The sequence below is a fragment of the Cervus canadensis genome, chromosome X (genome assembly GCF_019320065.1).
Source record: "Cervus canadensis isolate Bull #8, Minnesota chromosome X, ASM1932006v1, whole genome shotgun sequence".
Classification (NCBI taxonomy): domain Eukaryota; kingdom Metazoa; phylum Chordata; class Mammalia; order Artiodactyla; family Cervidae; genus Cervus; species Cervus canadensis.
Window position 1 is genome coordinate 54,836,288 of NC_057419.1, and position 19,642 is coordinate 54,855,929.

General features: G+C 38.1%; 1 protein-coding gene across 4 annotated transcripts in view; it reads right to left on the bottom strand.

The window, feature by feature from the left end:
• The window catches only part of WNK3 (WNK lysine deficient protein kinase 3), a 162,641-nt gene that overhangs the window by 13,533 nt on the left and 129,466 nt on the right, over positions 1-19,642 (bottom strand). For all 4 annotated transcript variants that reach the window (XM_043459314.1, XM_043459312.1, XM_043459313.1 and 1 more), the window contains exon 21: positions 16,734-16,945. In XM_043459314.1, the coding sequence (XP_043315249.1) occupies positions 16,734-16,945 (212 nt within the window). The remainder of the gene's footprint in view (positions 1-16,733; positions 16,946-19,642) is intronic.

A 19,642-nucleotide genomic window follows, 5' to 3' on the forward strand; every position in this document is an offset into this window, starting at 1 on the left:
GAACACCGGGAGCTGACTGTGGCTCAGATCATGAACTGCTTATTGCCAAATTCAGACTTAAATTGAAGAAAGTGGAGAAAACCACTAGATCATTCAGGTATGACCTAAATCAAATACCTTATGATTGTACAGTGAAAGTGAGAAATAGATTTAAGGGACTAGATCTGATAGACAGAGTGCCTGATAAATTATGGACAGAGGTTCATGACATTGTACAGGAGACAGGAATCAAGACCATCCCCAAGAAAAAGAAACGCAAAAAGCAAAATGGCTGTCTGAGAAGGCCTTACAAATAGCTGTAAAAAGAAGGAAGCGAAAAGCAAAGGAGAAAAGGAAAGATATACCCATTTGAATGCAGAGTTCCAAAGAATAGCAAGGAGAGATAAGAAAGCCTTCCTCAGTGATCAGTGCAAAGAAATAGAGGAAAACAATAGAATGGAAAAGACTAGAGATCTCTTCAAGAAAATGAGATACCAAAGGAACATTTCATGCAAAGATGGGCTCAATATAAAGGACAGAAATGGTAGGGACCTAACAGAAGCAGAAGATATTAAGAAGAGGAGGCAAGAATACACAGAAGAACTGTACAAAACAGATCTTTATGACCCAGATAATCACAAAGGTGTGATCACTCACCTAGAACAGACATCTTGGGATGTGAAGTCAAGTGGGCCTTAGGAAGCATCACTACAAACAAAGCCAGTGAAGGTAATGGAATTCCAGTTGAGCTTTTTCAAATCCTAAAATATGATGCTGTGAAAGTCCTGCACTCAATACTCCAGCAAATTTGGGAAACTCAGCAGTGGCCAGGGGACTGGAAAAGGTCAGTTTTCATTCCAAAACCAAAGAAAGGCAATCCAAAGAATGCTCAAACTACCACACAATTGCACTCATCTCACATGGTAGCAAAGTAATGCTCAAAATTCTCCAAGCCAGGCTTCAACAATATGTGAACTGTGAACTTCCAGATGTTCAAGCTGGTTTTAGAAAAGGCAGAGGAACCAGAGATCAAATTGCCAACATCCACTGAATCATCAGAAAAGAAAGAGAGTTCCAGAAAAACATCTATTTCTGCTTCATTGACTATGCCAAAGCCTTTGACTGTGTGGATCACAATAAACTGTGGAAAATTCTGAAAGAGACGGGAATGCTAGACCACCTGATCTGCCTTTGAGAAATCTTTATGCATGTCAGGAAGCAGCAGTTAGAACTGGACATGGAACAACAGACTGGTTCCAAATAGGAAAAGGAGTAAGTCAAGGCTGTATATTGTCACCCTGCTTATATAACTTATATGCAGAGCAAATCATGAGAAACACTGGTCTGGATGAAGCACACGCTGGAATCAAGATTGCCAGGAGAAATATCAATAGCCTCAGATATGCAGATGACACCACCCTTATGACAGAAAGTGAAGAACAACTAAAAAGCCTCTTGACGAGAATGAAAGAGGAGAGTGAAAAAGTTGGCTTAAAGCTCAACATTCAGAAAACTAAGATCATGGCATCTGGTCCCATCACTTCATGGCAAATAGATGGGGAAACAGTGTAAGCAGTGGCAGACTTTATTTGGGGGGGGGGGCTCCAAAATCACTGCGGATGGTGACTGCAGCCATGAAATTAAAAGACACTTACTCCTTGTAAGGAAAGTCATGACCAACCTAGTTCAGTTCAGTTGCTCAGTTGTGTCCAATTCTTTGCGACCCCATGAACGGCAGCACGCCAGGCCTACCCTGTCCATCACCAATTCCCAGAGTCCACCCGAACCCATGTCCATTGAGTCAGTGATGCCATCCAACCATCTTATCCTATGTCATCCCCTTCTCCTCCTGTCCTTAATCTTTCCCAGCATCAGGGTCTTTTCAAATGAGTTAGCTCTTCACATCAGGTGGCCAAACTATTGGAGTTTCAGCTTCAACATCAGTCCTTCCAATGAAGACCCAGGACTGATCTCCTTTTAGATGGACTGGTTGGATCTCCTTGCAGTCCAAGAGACTCTCGAGAGTCTCTTGAACACCACAGTTCAAAAGCATCAATTCTTCAGTGCTCAACTTTCTTTATAAATCAACTCTCACATCCATACATGACCACTGGAAAAACCATAGCCTAGGTAGCATATTAAAAAGCAGAGACATTACTTTTCCAACAAAGATCCGTCTAGTCAAGGCTATGGTTCAACACACAGATCCATCAACAGAAAGTGGAATCTCTTTGGGCTTGAGGTGTTTAAATGCAACCTCTCATTAATCTCTGGCTCAACACTAAGCAATGCAGATATAAAGGTCAGCTTAAAAATAAAAATTGGCAAGGGAAAACCAAGCACTGATATCAGCAGCTACATACTGTAGGTTAGACAGACTTAACATATATAATCTCTCAATCAAAGCTGGACAGAATGCATGGAGCAGCAATCTGAGGATTCTGAAGAGGTAATAATAGCAGGTGACTAGGAAATAAGGCCAAAATTCAAAGTACCATTAAAATGGCAGTGAGGTTACCAATTGTTCCTATCTTTTATCCCATGGTTAACCTAGAAGTGGGTGGGCACTGGGCTGTGCAAAGAGAAATCTCCAGAGGAAATCCTCTACTTTTGGAATGAGATACTGGAAAGGGAACTTCCTACATTCTCATAATGTTTATAAATCTCTCATTTTTTCCTTCTTTTCTCTGTACTCTATCCCCTACTGCCAAGCAATCCTGTGGTGGCAGAGTCCCTGGAAACTCATGGAAGCCAAACTCTGAAGGAAGCCAAAACCCTCCTTTCTGCTCATGGACTTAAGGTTCCATGAGAGGGATGGGGTGGGGAGAGAGGCGGGAGGGGGTATCGGGATGGGGAATACATGTAAATCCATGGCTGATTCATGTCAGTGTATGGCAAAAACCACTACAATACTGTATAAATAAATAAATAAATAATAAATAATAAAATAAAATAAATTTTAAAAAAGGGTTTCATGAGAGTGAAGACAATCACTGTTGCTTTTCTACTCCCTCTGATCTCCCAAAGCTTGGCCCTGAACATATGCACAGTGGTAGACCTGCAGAAGAGAGCAGAGTAGCTAAAATCCCAAATTTGAGGCTGAGGAACAAAGGAGTCATTGGGAATCAGAAAGTAGTGGAGGTATCGCAGGGAGGGAGGAACTGAAAAAAATTATTTTTGAACTTCTGGGTTTACTACTGAGCTGTGCACACATGAATCCAATCCTATTCAGCATACCAAGATATGAAAACTGACCTAACAGACAACTTCCGAAGGCTGACACCCACTATGAGACCCACATGTGGGACAAGTCCAAAGGGCACCACAGAGGCAATGCAATGAACTGACATTAGAACAGAATGTGGAAGATAGGTTGGAACACATTAGGTAAAAATAACTGGGTCAATTACCTCCTATAACAAAAATTTAACAAAAAAAAGGTAACAAAAATTCTACAAAGGATTTTTAAAAGACACTAGAGTCTAGAATATTCAAAATGTTGAAGATAAAATTCAGTATGACTTTGCATATACAGAACTAGGACAATTTCAACTCATGTGGGAAAAGATAGTCAACAGATACTAAATCAAGGACAATTCAGATGTTGGAATTGTCTGACAAATACTCTAAAGCAGCTATTTATAAAAATTCTCAAATAGGTAATCACAAAAACTACTGAACCCAATGACAAAACTGAAAATCTTAACAAAGAAATAGAAGAACATACACGAAATTTTAAAACCAAAAAATATACAAAAAGAGTAATAACAAAAAACACCCACCAAAAAACCTCCTTGCCCTCAGTAACAGAAGGGAGATGACAAAAGAAAATTCAATTTTTCCCAGTTTTATTGAGACAGCACTGTATAAGTTTAAGGTGTACAGCATAATGATTTGAACTAGAATACATCATGAAATAATTACCACAATAACTTTAGTGAACATCTAGCATCTCATATAGATAACAAAGTAGAAAAAAAATTTTCTTTTTCTTGTGGTAAGAACACAGATTTACCCTCTTAACAACTTTCATAAAACATATAGCAGTGTTAATTGCGTTACTCATGTTGTACATTACATCCCTACTACTTATTTATCTTATAACTGGAAATTTATACCTTTTGACCATCTTTGTCACCACAAAAAGATACTGCATTTTTATTGACTATATTTTTCATACTATATATTTCATCCCCATGACTAATTTAATTGTAACTAGAAGTTTGTACTTCTTAATTTCCCTCACCTAATTCACTCAGCTCACCCACTCCACAAAAAATTCAATTTAAACAACAGAGAAATAATACCGAAACTCAAACATGCACAGAAACTAAGGGACCTACGGGACAAGAGCAAAAAGTCTAAAATTTGTGTCATCAGTCTTAGAAGGAGAGAAAAAAAAAAGAGTATGATAAGAAAAAAGTATCTGAAGAACTATTTGCTGATAACTTGCTAAATTTGGCAAATGATGTAAATCCACATATTCAAGAAGCTCAGTGAACTCAAAACAGAAATAAACACAAAGAACCTCATGCCAACATAAATAATAATTGCTGAAACAAACAATTTTCAGAAAAATTACTGAAAATTAAAGAGAAGAAAAATTTTGAAGGCAACTAGAGAAAAACAATGTAGGAATTTTATACAGGAAAACAATGATTCAAATTTCTATGGATTTCTTATTACAAACCATGTGAAACTAGAAAGAAGTGGCATAATATCTTTTAAATGCTAAATGATACATGTCAACCCAAAATTGTGTATACAGCAAAAATATGCTTCAAGAATCAAAGTGTGAAAAAAGATGTTCTCAGATGAAAATAAGTTAAAAGAATTTGTCACCAGTAGATCTGTTCTAAAAGGGTAACACTAACGGAAGGGCTTTCTAGGTGGGACAGTAATAAAGAATCTGCTTGCCAATGTAGAAGATGCAAGGGATATAGGTTCAATCCCTGGGTGGGTAAGATTCCCTGAAGTAGGAAATGGCAACCCACTCCAGTATTCTTGCCTGGAAAATTCCATGGATAGAGAAGCCTGGCAGGCTACAGTCCATGGAGTCTCACACTTGGACGTGACTGAGCACGTACACACACAGGAAGAACACTAAAGGAAGGGAACTTATAAGAGCAGGAAACATGCTGCTGCTGCTGCTAAGTCACTTCAGTCGTGTCCGACTCTGTGCGACCCCATAAACGTCAGCACACCAGTCTCTCCTATCCCTGGGATTCTCCAGGCAAGAATACTGGAGTGGGTTGCCATTTTCTTCTCCAATGCGTGCAAGTGAAGTCGTTCAGTCATGTCCAACTCTTAGCGACCCCATGGACCGCAGCTTACCAGGCTCCTCCATCCATGGGATTTTCTAGGCAAGAGTACTGGAGTGGGGTGCCATTGCCTTCTCCGGGAAGAAACATGCAAGAGCATGAAATGAAGGCAGACCAATAGAAATGATATGTCAGATACCCTGAAACCCAAGTGAAAATGAAAATTATAATGCAGTGTGATACAGCTTTCCATATATGTAGATGGAATACATAAGATAATTATAAAGAAGAAAGAAACCTATATGAATGTAAGGTTTCTACATTCCCCTTGAAGTAGTAAAAGATTGATTTTAGGTAGACTTCAAAGCTATAATCCCTAGAACAACCACTTAAAATGTAAAAAGAAATGAAGAAAAAACATAATAGATAAACTGAAATGGAATATTAAAAGTACATTCAAATAAACCAAATGAAGGTAGAAAAGGAGAAGGAATGAAAAACATGAACAGAAAACAGATTTAAAATATGACAGACCAAAATCTAAACATATTGATCATTACACTCACTATAAATGGCTTAAAAATAAATGAAAGACAAAGACTGCGAGAATGGATTCTTCTCACGTGACCATAAGTTATCTGCAAGAAACTCACTTCAAATGTAATAAATATAGACAGATTAAAACTAAAAGGATGAAAAAGATATACCATGCAAACACTAACCAAAAGAAAGATGGAATGGGTATTTAATATCAGACAAAGGAGACATCAAAGCAAGCAAAAATAACTAAGAATAAAGGATACATAATACTAAAAGAATTAACCAAGGAGATATAACAATGCTGTGTCTGTAACTGCAGCCTCAAAAACATGAAGCAAAAACTGATAGAACTGAAAGGATAAAGAGACAAATCTACAATTACAGTTGGAGTCTTCTACACTCTTCTCTGAGTCAACAATAGAAGTAGTAATGTGGTTTGGGGAGAGGGCGGGTGGGATGAATGAGGAGACTGTGACTGGCATATATACATCTCTATGTATAAAACAGATAACTAATGAGAACCTACTGTATAGCACAGGTATCTCTACTCAGTGGCCTGTGGTGACCTAAACTGGAAGGAAATCCAGAAAAGAGGGGATATATGTAAACAGAGAGCTGATTCACTGTGCTGCATAGCAGACTGATACAACATTGTACAGCAACTATACTTCAATAAAGATTTTAAAAAACAATAGAAGTAGTACACAGTAAATGAGCACGGATATAGAATAATCGAACAAGACCATTCAAACATCTAGATCTAACTAACATTTATAGAAAACTCTACTAAACAACAACAGGGTTTACATTATTTTCAGGTGCACGTGAAACATTCACCTAAATAAACCATATCTTGGGTCATAAAACAAATCTGAACAAATTGAAAGTAATAAAAGCCACTGAAAATATATTCTCTGATCAAATAGAAACTGAAGTACAAATTAGTAACGGAGATAATAGGAAAAATCTCAAAACATGTGGAAATTAAACAACAAACTCAAATAAACAAGGAAGAAAGAGGAAGTCTCAAGAGAAGTAAGAAAAAATCTGGAACTGAAAAAAACCCCAAAATACAGCATATCAAAACATAGAGGCTCCTAGAGAATAAAGAATAAAACTTAGTGTGTGCAAAAATTTTAAATCACTTTGGAGGTCCTACGATCCCAGGATAGGATGCATTTGTCAAAAAATATAGAATTTTACAGCAAGGAGATCAAACCAGTCAATCACAAAGGAAATCAGTCCTGAATATACATTGGAAGGACTGATGCTGAAATTGAAGCTTCAATACTTTGGCTACCTGATGCAAAGAACTGACTCATTGGAAAAGGCCCTGATGCTGGGAAAGATTGACATCAGGAGGAGAAGGGGACAACAGAGGATGAGATGGTTGGATGGTATCACTGACTCAATGGACATTAGTTTGAGCAAGCTCTGGGAGTTGGTGATGGACAGGGAAGCCTGATGTGCTGCAGTCCATGGGGTTGCAAAGAGCTGGATACAACTGTGCAACTGAACTGACTGATAGAACTTTACAGCAGAGAAAGCCAACAAAATATAGGAATGAAATGTATGAAAATTTTTAAAAATCATTTAGGAGGTCGGGAATCCCAGGATGGAATCCTGGAATGCAACAAAAGAACCTAATCATGTTTAGTTCAATTCAGTTCAGTTGCTCAGTCGTGTCCGACTCTTTGCGGACCCCATGGACTGCTGCATGCCAGGCCTCCTGTCCATCACCAACTCCCCGAGTTTACTTAAACTCATGTCCATTGAGTTGGTGAAGCCATCCAACCATCTCATCCTCTGTTGTTCCCTTCTCCTCCCACCTTCGATCTTTCCCAGCATCAGGGTCTTTTCAAATGAGTCAGTTCTTCACATCAGGTGGCCAAAGTATTGGAGTTTCAGCTTCAGCATCAGTCCTTCTAATGAATATTCAGGACTGATTTCCTTTAGGATGGACTGGTTAGATCTCCTACAAATGTATAATAGAATCTCACATAAAGGAGTAGAGGAACAAGTGCTGACCTACATAACTTTGGAAATGAGTGGCACCGTTAATATTAAAGGCAAAAGAAACTATACATAAGCACTGCATTCTAGTTGATAAAGGTATTTCCCACTGGGTTACAAATTAACAAATATGAAACCACTGTACGTTATACTGGAATTGAACAATTAAATAAAGGGAAAGGGGATGGTGAGAGCCTCTCACTGTTGGACTGGGAGGTTATAGATAAACAAGAGAAGGCTGTATAATCCATATGGTAATGGATTAAAGTTGGAGATAATAATATCAATGTGTATTTACTTTAATATAGATATATAGATGGTTACATATAGAAATATTGATAGACATGGATATATATGAGTTAGTATGCATAGATATATTCTTTATCTGTCAGCTAAAAGAATCTAGAAGCAATTACATTCCAGAAGCAAGGAGTACACCAAGCACCCAGATCTTGGTTTCTAATCTGTTCCCCAATAAAATTAATTGTGGTTCTTTGTGGAAACAATGGCTTCTAGGAGCAGAAAATACACAAGATGAGCTTGGAGAGCCTTCTGGTGTCTTTGTGAAAGTGTTGCTCAGTCGTGTCCAACTCTTTGCCACTCCATGGACTGCAGCCTGCCAAGCTCCTCTGTCCATGGAATTCTCCGGGCAAGAATACTGGAGTGTGCATGAAACTGGAGCCTATTATACAGAGTGAAGTAAGCCAGAAAGAAAAACACCAATACAGTATACTAACGCATATATATGGAATTTAGAAAGATGGTAACGATAACCCTATATGCGAGACAGCAAAAGAAACACAGATATATAGAATAGTCTTTTGGACTCTGTGGGAGAAGGTGAGGGTGGGATGATTTGAGAGAATAGCACTGAAACATGATATTACCAAATGTGAAAGAGATCGCCAGTCCAGGTTCAATGCATGAGACAGGGTGCTCAGGGCTGGTGCACTGGGATGACCCAGAGGGAGGGGATGGGGAGGGAGGTGGGAGGGGGGCTTAGGATGGGGAACACATGTACACCCATGGCTGATTCATTTCAATGTATGGCAAAACTACTACAATATTGTAAAGTAATTAGCTGCCAATTAAAGTAAATAAATTAAAACAAACAACAACAAAAAATAAATCCACCTCATACCTGTCAAAAAAAAAAAAAGAATACTGGAGTGGGTAACCATTTCCTTCTGGAGGGGATCTTCCTGACCCAGGGATCAAATCCTGCTCTCCTGCATTACAGGCAGATTCTTTACCATCTGGGCCACCAGGGAAACCCATGGACTGTAGCTCTTTCCTATTCCAGGGGATCTTTCTGACTCAGGGATTGAACCCATGTCTCTTGCATCTCCTGCATTTGCAGGCAGATTCTTTACCACTGTGCCACATGAGTTAAACTCTAGGCAGGGCTAAAGATCAGAGTCCATTCTGTGTCTCACTTTCTCTGCATGGCCCAGCAAACATTTGTTTTTCCATCTTCATGGGAAATGCCTTACTCCCCTTTGAGGTTCCCCCAACATCTTCTTTTTTTTTTTTCCTTTTTTTTTATTAGTTGTAGGCTGATTACTTAACAACATTGTAGTGGGTTTTGCCATACATTGAAGTGAAGCAACATCTTTTGTCGTTAGCTAAAGATGGTATTTAAGGTGAGGGCTTCAGTCATTTCAGTGAGTTATTTAGTTTTCCTGGGTCTCTCCTATAATTAGGTCTGTCTCGTAATAAAAGTATACATGTTATTAAACTTTTGTTTAAACTATTAATTTGCTCATTGTTAATTTAATTCTTAGACCAGTCAGAAGAACCTAGAAGTTAAGAGAAAAATTTCTTCCTCCCCAAAAATGGTAAGTAAGGAAGTATTCAAAAACAAAATTCTTCAAAATAACTGACTAGTACTCCTCAAAATTGTCAGGTCATTAAAAACAAGGAAAGTCTGAGAAACTGTTAAGCCAAAAAGAGCCTAGAAGACATGACTGCTAAATATAATGTGGTGTCCTAGATGAGATCTTGGGACAGAAAAAGGATATAAAGTAAAAACGAAGGAAATCAAAGTAAAATATGGACTTTAGTTGACAATCATGTATTAAGACTGGTTCATTATTTGTGATAAATGTACGATACTAATGTATAAGATGCTAATAATTGGGGAAACTGGGTGTAAGGTGTACAGAAACTTTCTGTACTATCTTAATAATTTTTCCATAAATCTAAAAATATACCACCAAAATAAAGCTTAATTTTAAAAAATCTTAGTAGATGTAGCAAAGCAGTGCTTGTAAGGAAAATTTATAGCATCAAATACTTGTATTTTTTTGCATGAAATGCTTGTATTATAAAAAGAAAGGTCTCACATCAAAAATCTAAGCCTCCATTTTAAGAAACCAGAAGTAGAATGAAATAAAAACAAGGCATGTATAGGGAAGGAAATAATAAAGATGAGAGCAGATTCAATGAAATTTAAAATTGGAAAACATCAGAGAAAATCAATAAAAGCAAAGCTGGATCTTTGAAAAGATCAACAAAATTGATAAACCTCTATCAAGACTAACAAAGAAAGAAAAAGAAGACACAAATTACAAATATCATGAATGAAAGGAGTGATATCACTACAGATATCCAAGACATTACAAAGATAATAATGAACAACTCTAAACAAAAATATTCAGCAACATAGATGAAATGAATTAAGTTCTCAAAAACCACAAACAATCAAAACTCACCCAATAGGAAATTTATCACTACACTGCATAATCCTATAACTACTATTCAAGAATTTGCATAATCCTATAACTACTATTCAAGAGTTTGAATTTGCAGTTGTAAACCTCCAAAAAATAAGTCTTCTGGGCCCATGTGGTTTCACCTGAAAATTTGCGTCTACAAGCAATAAATGCTGGAGAGGGTGTGGAGAAAAGGGAACCCTCTTACACTGTTGGTGGGAATGAAAACTAGTACAGCCACTATGGAGAACAGTGTGGAAATGTCTTAAAAAAAACTGGAAATACAACTGCCATATGACCCAGCAATACCACTTCTGGGCATACACACCGAGGAGTGTGTGATCTGAAAGAGACACGTGCACCCCAATGTTCATTGCAGCACTATTTATAATAGCCAGGACATGGAAGCAACCTAGATGCCCATCAGCAGACAAATGGATAAGGAAGCTGTGGTACATATACACTATGGAATATTACTCAGCCATTAAAAAGAATTCATTTGAATCAGTTCTAATGAGATGGATGAAACGGGAGACCATTATACAGAGTGAAGTAAGCCAGAAAGATAAAGACCAATACAGTATACTAACGCATATATAAGGAATTTTAAAAGATGGTAACAATAACCCTATATGCAAAACAGAAAAAGAGACACAGATGTACAGAACAGACTTTTAGACTCTGTGGGAGAAGGCGAGGGTGGGATGTTCAGAGAGAACAGCATTGAAACAAGTATACTATCAAGGGTGAAACAGATCACCAACCCAGGTTGGATGCATGAGACAAGTGCTCAGGGCTGGTGCACTGGGAAGACCCAGAGGGATGGGATGGGGAGGGAGGTGGGAGGGGGGATCGGGATGGGGAACACATGTAGATCCATGGCTGATTCATGTCAATGTATGGCAAAAACCACTACAATATTGTAATTAGGCTCCAGCTAATAAAAATAAATGAAAAAAAAAAAGAAATGATAATTCAACATAAACTTTTTCAGAAAATAGAAGAAGAGGGAGGAGAAGGCCTTCTAAAACAAGGACCTAGGTGAACTGACTCTTAAGACAATGAAAATGTGAGCAAACAAAACCAACCATTTCAGAACTCTGAGAATTATCCAAAGACAAAGAACAAAATAAAACTCATTTACCCAGGACAAACTACTGAAGTCTGTCACATTTTAAACTGTGGCAGTTCCTATCCCCGCTTTCTCCTTAGCTCAGTGTTGCAGTAGCCAAAACCTAGCACTGCGACAATGGAGAAAGAACTCTTTTGAGCTCTCTTCTAAGCAACTGTGGAGCTTGAGAAGACTCGAGAGTCCCTTGGACTGCAAGGGGATCAAACCAGTCAGTCCTAGAGGAACTCAACCCTGAATATTCATTGGAAGGACTGATGCTGAAGCTCCAATACTTTGGCCACCTGATGCAAAGAGCTGACTCACTGGAAAAGACACTGATGCTGGGAAAGACTGAAGGCAAAAGGAGAAGGGGGCGACAGAGGATGAGATGGTTAGATAGCATCACTGATTCAATGGACATGAGTTTGAGCAAACTCCAGGAGATAGTGGAGTACAGAGGAACCTGGCATGCTGCAGTCCATGGGGTCACAAAGAGTCGGACAACACTTAGTGACTGAACAACAATAACAACAAAAGCACCATCCCTAGAGCAAAATCAATATTTTGTCCAACAACAATTTGTCCAACAAATCTCTTCTTAGTGAGGTGCATATTTGATTTCACTCAGAGTTCAGTTCAGTCCTGCCAGGCATAGCTATCAGGGGGTGGGAAGAGGTAGGGAGCTACCTCCAGGGCATTGCTGAAACAATAGGAAAGTGCTTGGCAACAACTCAGATGCTTAAGACTATGATTTCAGTTGGGGAAAATAAGAGCCTGATCTACAACTTGAAAAGAATGTTAGATAGCTCAGATGCTAAAGAATCTGCCTGCAATGCAGGAAACTCTGGTTTGATTCCTATATTGAGAAGATCCCCTGGAGAAGGGATAGGCTACCCACTCCAGTAATTTTGGGCTTCCCTTGTGGTTTAGCTGGTAAAGAATCAGCCTGCAATGCAAGAGACCTGGGTTCGATCCCTGGGTTGGGAAGATCCCCTGGAGAAGGGAAAGGCTACCCACTCCAGTATTCTGGCCTAGAGAATTCCATAGACTGTATAGTCCATGGGGTTCCAAAGAGTTGGACACTACTGAGTGACTTTCACTTTTCAGGACAACTAGATGACCATAGGAAACTTTGAAAACCTCTGTCATATCCCCAGGAATGTAAACATCTGCCAGGACAGGAAAGACCTGAAAAAGTAAAAGGGATGAGTCACTTTAATTCTGACTGAACTTGAGTTCCTGGGCAAGCTAGAAGTAAACTGCAAATATGCCTTGCTAACTGAAGCCTGAAGGTGTGCCTTCTCACAGAAATTTCCTTGACAACAACAACCAGACAAGGCATTTAATAAAATCTTTGCTGCAATGCAGAAGACCTGAGTTTAACCCCTGGTTGGGGAAGATCCCCTTGAGAAGGGAATGGCTACCCACTCCAGTATTTTTGCCTGCAGAATTCCATGGGTAGAGGAGGCTGGTGGGCTACAGTCCATGGGGTCAAAGAGTCAGGCATGACTGAGTGACTAACACTTTCACTTCCTTTCTGACCAATTACTTGCTCACCACTAAATGTACTGGCCCAGGTGCGAACCCCAGTATACCAGGCTTTAAAATTTTTTTAGAAATTTTCTAGCTAGCAAATAACTCAAGGAATACAGAATTAGGGAAGGAAAATCACTAAACAAATGCACAGCAACAAGAAAATATAACCAGAATAACAAACAAACAGAATACAGCAACAACAACAAACTGTGGTGACGAAGTGGGTAGAAGAATCTGGTACAGGAGCTATTACAATCTACAACATCCAGTTTTCATCACAAAATTAACAGAAATGCAAAGAAACAGGAATGTATATCACATACACCGAGAAGGAAAAAAAAGAGTGAAAAAAAATCCTGAAAGAGGCTTACATTTTGGATGTTGTAGACAAAGCCTTTAAAATCAGCTATTATAGCTGTATTCAAATTTAAGGAAACTCTGCCTAAAAAATTAAAGTATGATTACAGTGTCTCACACCAAATAGAGAATATAAATAAAGAGACAGCAATTAGTTTTTTTAAAAAAAATAGAAATTCTGGAGTTGAAAAGTATAAAAACAAATACATTCACTAGAGGGGCTCAATAACAGATTTGAGTGAGCAAAAGAAAGAATCAGCCAACAAGAAGATCACATAATACAGAAATCCACTCCGAGAGAAAGAAAGAATGAAACAAAATGAAGAAAACCTTGAATACCTGTGGAATACCATCAAGCATTACAAAATATGCATAATGGAAGTTCCAAAAGGGGAACAGAAAGGGGCAGAAAAAATATCAATGAGAATCATAACTACGCATATCATAATTCAACTGATAAAGTCAGTGTTATCTAGTATGGATCTCATTGAGTTTATTCTAGAAAAAACTTTTAAAAGAAGAGCAAACTTGAGCCTGTAGAAAGAAGGAAATAATAAAGATTATAAGGGAAATAAAGAAAAGAAAAACAATAAAGAAAGTCAGTGAAACTAAAAGTTGCTTTTTTTAAAATATCAACAAAATTGACAATCCTTTTACTAGACTGACCAAGGGAAAACAAAAGAGAGAAAAGATTCAAACTACTAAAATAAAAAATAAAAGAGGGGAAATCACTGCAAATCTTACAGAAATAAAAAGGATTTTAAGAGAATTCTGTGAAAAATCATATGACAACAAATTTGGTAATTTGGATGAAAGGGCCTGATTTCTACAAAATCATAAACATTGACTCATGGAAAGAGAAAAATCTTAATAGACCTATAACAAGGAAGGAGACTGAATTGATATTTCTAACATACAAAACCAAGGTCCAGATGGCTTTATTGTGTTTAATTCACACAATTAAGAAAAAATTAACACTAATTCTTTATAAATCCTTCTAAAAAAACAGGATACAAAAAATGGCAAAAGTCTGAAATAGGCACTAAACCAAAGAGGATATATGGATAGCAAATAAGCATAAGGGAAAAAATGTCTAATATCACAAATCATCAGGGAAATGAAAATTAAAACCACCATATAATACTACCACACACCTATTAGATATGTTAAAATTAAGAATACCAGTAATATGATATGCTGAGAGCATCCAGAGAAAACAGAAGTTTCATACATTACTGATGGGAATGGAAAATGATGCAGCTGCTTAGGAAAACAGTTTTGAAGTTTCTTAAAAATTTAAAATGTACATATATATGACCGAGCAATTTTACTTCTGAGTATTTTATCCAAGTGATCTGAAAAGCTGCACACGAATATTTACAGCAGCTTTATTTGTAAAACCCAACACTGAAACAATCCTAATATCTCTCAACAGGTAAATAAATAGATAAACAAGCTGTGGTACATCATACCATGTCATGCCATGGAATATTACTGAGAAACAAAAAAGCAACAAGCTATTAAAACACAAAATAACTTAAACAATAGCAAAGACAATGTTCTGAGTGAAAAAAAGCAATCTCAAAAGGCATGTTTTTTTACCATGAGATCCCATGGTTGATTAGAAAGATGTGGTGTAGTGCAAGTGCCTGACAATTAGTTTTTTTTATTGTAATATAAGTAAGTGCCTGGCATTAAGCTTTTGATTGCTGAGGTATGTATTTCAAAGTGGCTCAGTGGTAAAGAATCTGCCTGCCAGTGCAGAAGACATAAAAGATGCAGGTTCGATTCCTGGATTGGGAAGATTCCCTGGAGAAGGAAATGGCAACCCACTGCAGTATTCTTGCCTGGGAAATCCCATGGACAGAGGAGCCTGGCAGGCTACAGTCCACGGGGTCTCAAAAGAGTGGGACATGACCCAACGACTAAACAATACATTTCAAACAAATCTATCTCAAATAAACACACTGCCAGCTATACAACTAGATAAAGAGCCAGGCCACCGCACCCATGAAGCTGCCCTTTTAGAAAGTCCTGGCTGACCTACATAAGTGATCATTTGAGTGATCCTGCTTTTTCCTCCCTGTGCTTTAACTCCCACTTTCTTTTTAAATTCACCTATAAGGAGTGAACTTGAAAAACCCCAGGTGCCCCACCCTTAACCCAAATAAATGAAGAACCCCAGGTCTGCTAGTGTTTGCTCTTGCTCTCTAGTGTGTGCTCCTGTTTCCCATATCCCGACCAAACCTTTCATTATGTGGCCCCACAAAATGTGTATCCCCCACAACCTGTGAACAATAAACCTTGTTTTTTCAAAGTTCCCCAGCCTTTTCTAGCTTCTAAGGGCTGCCTGCATTCCTTGGTTTGTGACAATTTTCTGCCACCTTCAAAGCCCAGTAATGCTGAATTCTCTCTGACACTGCTTCCTTTTTCACATCTTTTCTCTGACCCTTTCTTCTGCCTCTTCTACTTCAGAGGAACCTTGTGATTACACTGGGCCCACTCAGATAATCCAGGATATCTATTTTAAAATGTTGATTACCATCTTTAATTCCATCTACAACCTCAATTACCCTTTGCCATACAACTGAACATAATCATAGGCTGCAAGAATTTGTACATGGACATCTTTGGGGGAGAATCATTATTCTGCCTACCACAAATTATGTTCAGATCTCATACATACCCTTATAGTTCACCCTTAATCCTCCCCTTGACTATGCACATGGAACCAAGGAAGTCTGATGTGATCAACTTGTTTATTAGTTAAGTAGAGACTGATTCTGTCTTTTTACAAATTCAAAGACATACATTTTTTCTAATATTCTCATAATAAATAAAGATCTCTTACATCAGATAGAACATGACTTTACTTTCAAGATTATCTTTGTTAGCAACAAACTCCTAAACAAACACCAAATGCTAGACCAGCGGTTTCCATTGACTACCAACATTTCAAAAAACTGTTTTGGGGATTGAAATTGGGCTTCCAGGTATTTGTTTTCCAAATGAAAACAACACTCGTCTGCTCTCCAAAATCTATTACCTATTCTTATCATTATTTCATAAAAGAAAATTCGGCACCAAAAAGAAAAAATATCAGAAAAATGTGTACTTCTTTAAATAATCTTAGCTTAATAAAAAATAAGTTTATTAGTGTTCTTTTTCTAATCTTGCTGATCTTTGACCAGGATTTTAAAATCACTTATAAGACTGATTTACCTGTAGCAACTGTGCCACTGTCCACACGTGTCAAGGACTGGGGACGGCTTCGAAGTTTGCTTTTTAAAGATCTTGGTCTACGTGGTGATGCAGGTGATACAGGAGCTTCTGATGATTGGACTTTGCTCTCTTTAATTGCTCGAAGGCGTTCATAGAGCTCCTGTAGCTCCTTATTCTGCTGGGTTTGAAGATTTACCACCTCCTGAATATGTCTGAAGAAAAATCATGCAGAAAGCACTTTAATGGCACAGGCGCCATATAGATGAGCCAAGGAACTCTACCAGTACAAGTAAAGTTTAACAAGGAATTTAGATTAAGAATGTGGAAATACAGAATATTCTCACAAAATTAAGATGATCAGTGTCTTCCTAAAGTGCAACATTAAACTAATCAGACATAAAGAAAAAGCTCAATAAATTGACAAAAACAAATTTATAAAACCTCAATATAGTAAAAGATAATTTAAAAAATTAAAGTTCCATAGTACTGATAATATTAACATGATTATATGTTGTAAGTGTAAACAGGAAAAAATTTTGCAACATAGTAAAAGGTTAATATTCAGAAAGTATAAATATGTGCCAAAAATCAATGACTTTATAGAAAAGGGGGGAAAGAATAAGAAAAGGTAGCTCTAAAGGAGAGGAAATACAAGTAGCCAATAAATATGAGATGATGCACAACCTTAGTATTAATTAGAACACAAATTTTAAAAAATAATTTTTATTCATTTGATTGGAATAAAATTAAAAGAATCAATAACACCTAGTCTAATGTTGTGAAGGAGTGGGAAAACAGGCACTTTCATATATTTCTGTTTGGTATGTAAAATGGTATATTTACACTGAATCACAATTTTAAATGTACAAACCTCTAATCCAGCAATTCCACTTTTAGGTATATATCCTTCTAATATAAGTACACAAACATAAAAGGATGTTCAACATTTTTTATATAAGCAAAATATGGGATAAAACTGAAATTCTCATTAAGGAGGGATTAAATAAACTTTGGGGCTTTCAGGTGGTGCAGTGGTAAAGAATCTACCTGCCAATGCAGCAATGCTGCTGCTGCTGCTAAGTCACTTCAGTCGGGTCCGACTCTGTGCGACCCCATAGACGGCAGCCCACCAGGCTCCCCTGTCCCTGGGATTCTCCAGGCAAGAATACTGGAGTGGGTTGCCACTTCCTTCTCCAACGCATGAAAGTGAAAAGTGAAAGTGAAGTCGCTCAGTCGTGTCTGACTGTTAGCGACCCCATGGACTGCAGCCTACCAGGCTCCTCTGTCCATGGGATTCTCCAGGCAAGAGTACTGGAGTGGGTTGCCGTTGCCTACTCTGGCCAATGCAGCATATGGGGGGTCAATCCCTGGGTAGGGAAGATGCCCTTGAGAAGGAGATAGCAACCCACTCCAGTATTCTTGCCTGGAAAACTGCATGGACAGAGGAGCCTGGCAGGCTACAGTTCATGAGGTTGCAAAGAGTTAGACTGTGCACACATACACACAAATAAACTTTAAATGGATATATGCTATCCTAATGCATGAAATAGAGATTATTTGTGCAAACATGAAGAGGAGACAATGTTAAGCCAAAAAATACAGAATAACATGTATATTATGATCCTACTTTTATAAACTTAAAAACTATATATTTGTAAATGCATAGAAAAATGATGGGCAAGTTATATACCAGTGGTTGCCTATGAGAAATGAGGTTAGAGCATGAGAAACAGACTGTTTTGTGTGCATTTTTACTGTTGTGATATTATGATTTATAATTTAAAAAGATGTTATTTGATCTTGGTCCCTATTCCTGGTACACTGCTCCTAAAACCCTTGTAATTTTCTAAATGATAAGAGTGATGGGAGAATCTTTTGTTACAATGTTTGGTCTTTTGTCCTCAAATACCTCCAGTTCCTGAAATATTTCCAGAGTGATAAAGGAGTGTCTCATTATTCAAAACAAGCCCCTTTAAATCACAAAGTGACTTCTGGCTAACCCCTAAGGATGGGTACCTCTAAAGAGAGAAAAGAGGCTGGAGGTTGAATTAATTACCAATGGCCAATGATTTACTCAATCATGCCTACATAATGAAGTTTCCATAAAAATCTGTGAATTACAGGGATTCTGAGAGCTTCTAGGTTGATGAAGGCATGGAGGTGCTGGGATAGTGGCACTCCTGAAAGGCCATGAAGTTCCTTGCCCCTTCTATACCTTGCCATCTGGCTGTTCTTGAGTTGCATTCTTTTGTAATAAACCAATAATCTAGTAAGAAAACTGTTTTCCTGAGTTCTATAAGCCATTCTAGCAAGTTAATCAAACCTGAGGAGAGATCTGTGGGAACCTGTGGTTACAGGTTGGTCAGAAGCATAGGTAACACTACTTGGACTTGTGATGGGCATCTGAAGGGGGCAGTCTTGTGGGACTGAGCCCTTAGCCTCTGGGATCTGATGCTATCTTTGTAGTTTTCAATCATAAATTTTTTTGAATCATTAAAATGTTACCAGGACTTCTCTGGTAGCTCAGCTGGTAAAGAATCCACCTGCAATGCAAGAGACCCTGGTTCAATTCCTGGGTCGGGAAGATCCCCTGGAGAAGAGATAGACTACCCACCCCAGGCTTCCCTGATGGCTCAGATGGTAAAGAATCCGCCTACAATGCAGGAGACCTGGGTTCGATCCCTAGGGTGGGAAGATCCCCTGGAGAAGGGCATTGCAACCCACTCCAGTATTCTTGCCTGGACAATCTCCATAGACAGAGGAGCCTAGCAGGCTACAGTCCATTCGGTCTCAAAGAGCAGGACATGACTGAGTGACTAATCACACAGCACAAAATGTCACCAATCTCAATTAGCTACCAGTCAAATACTTAGTTCTATAAAACCCAAAGCAATCAGATTTGTGACAAA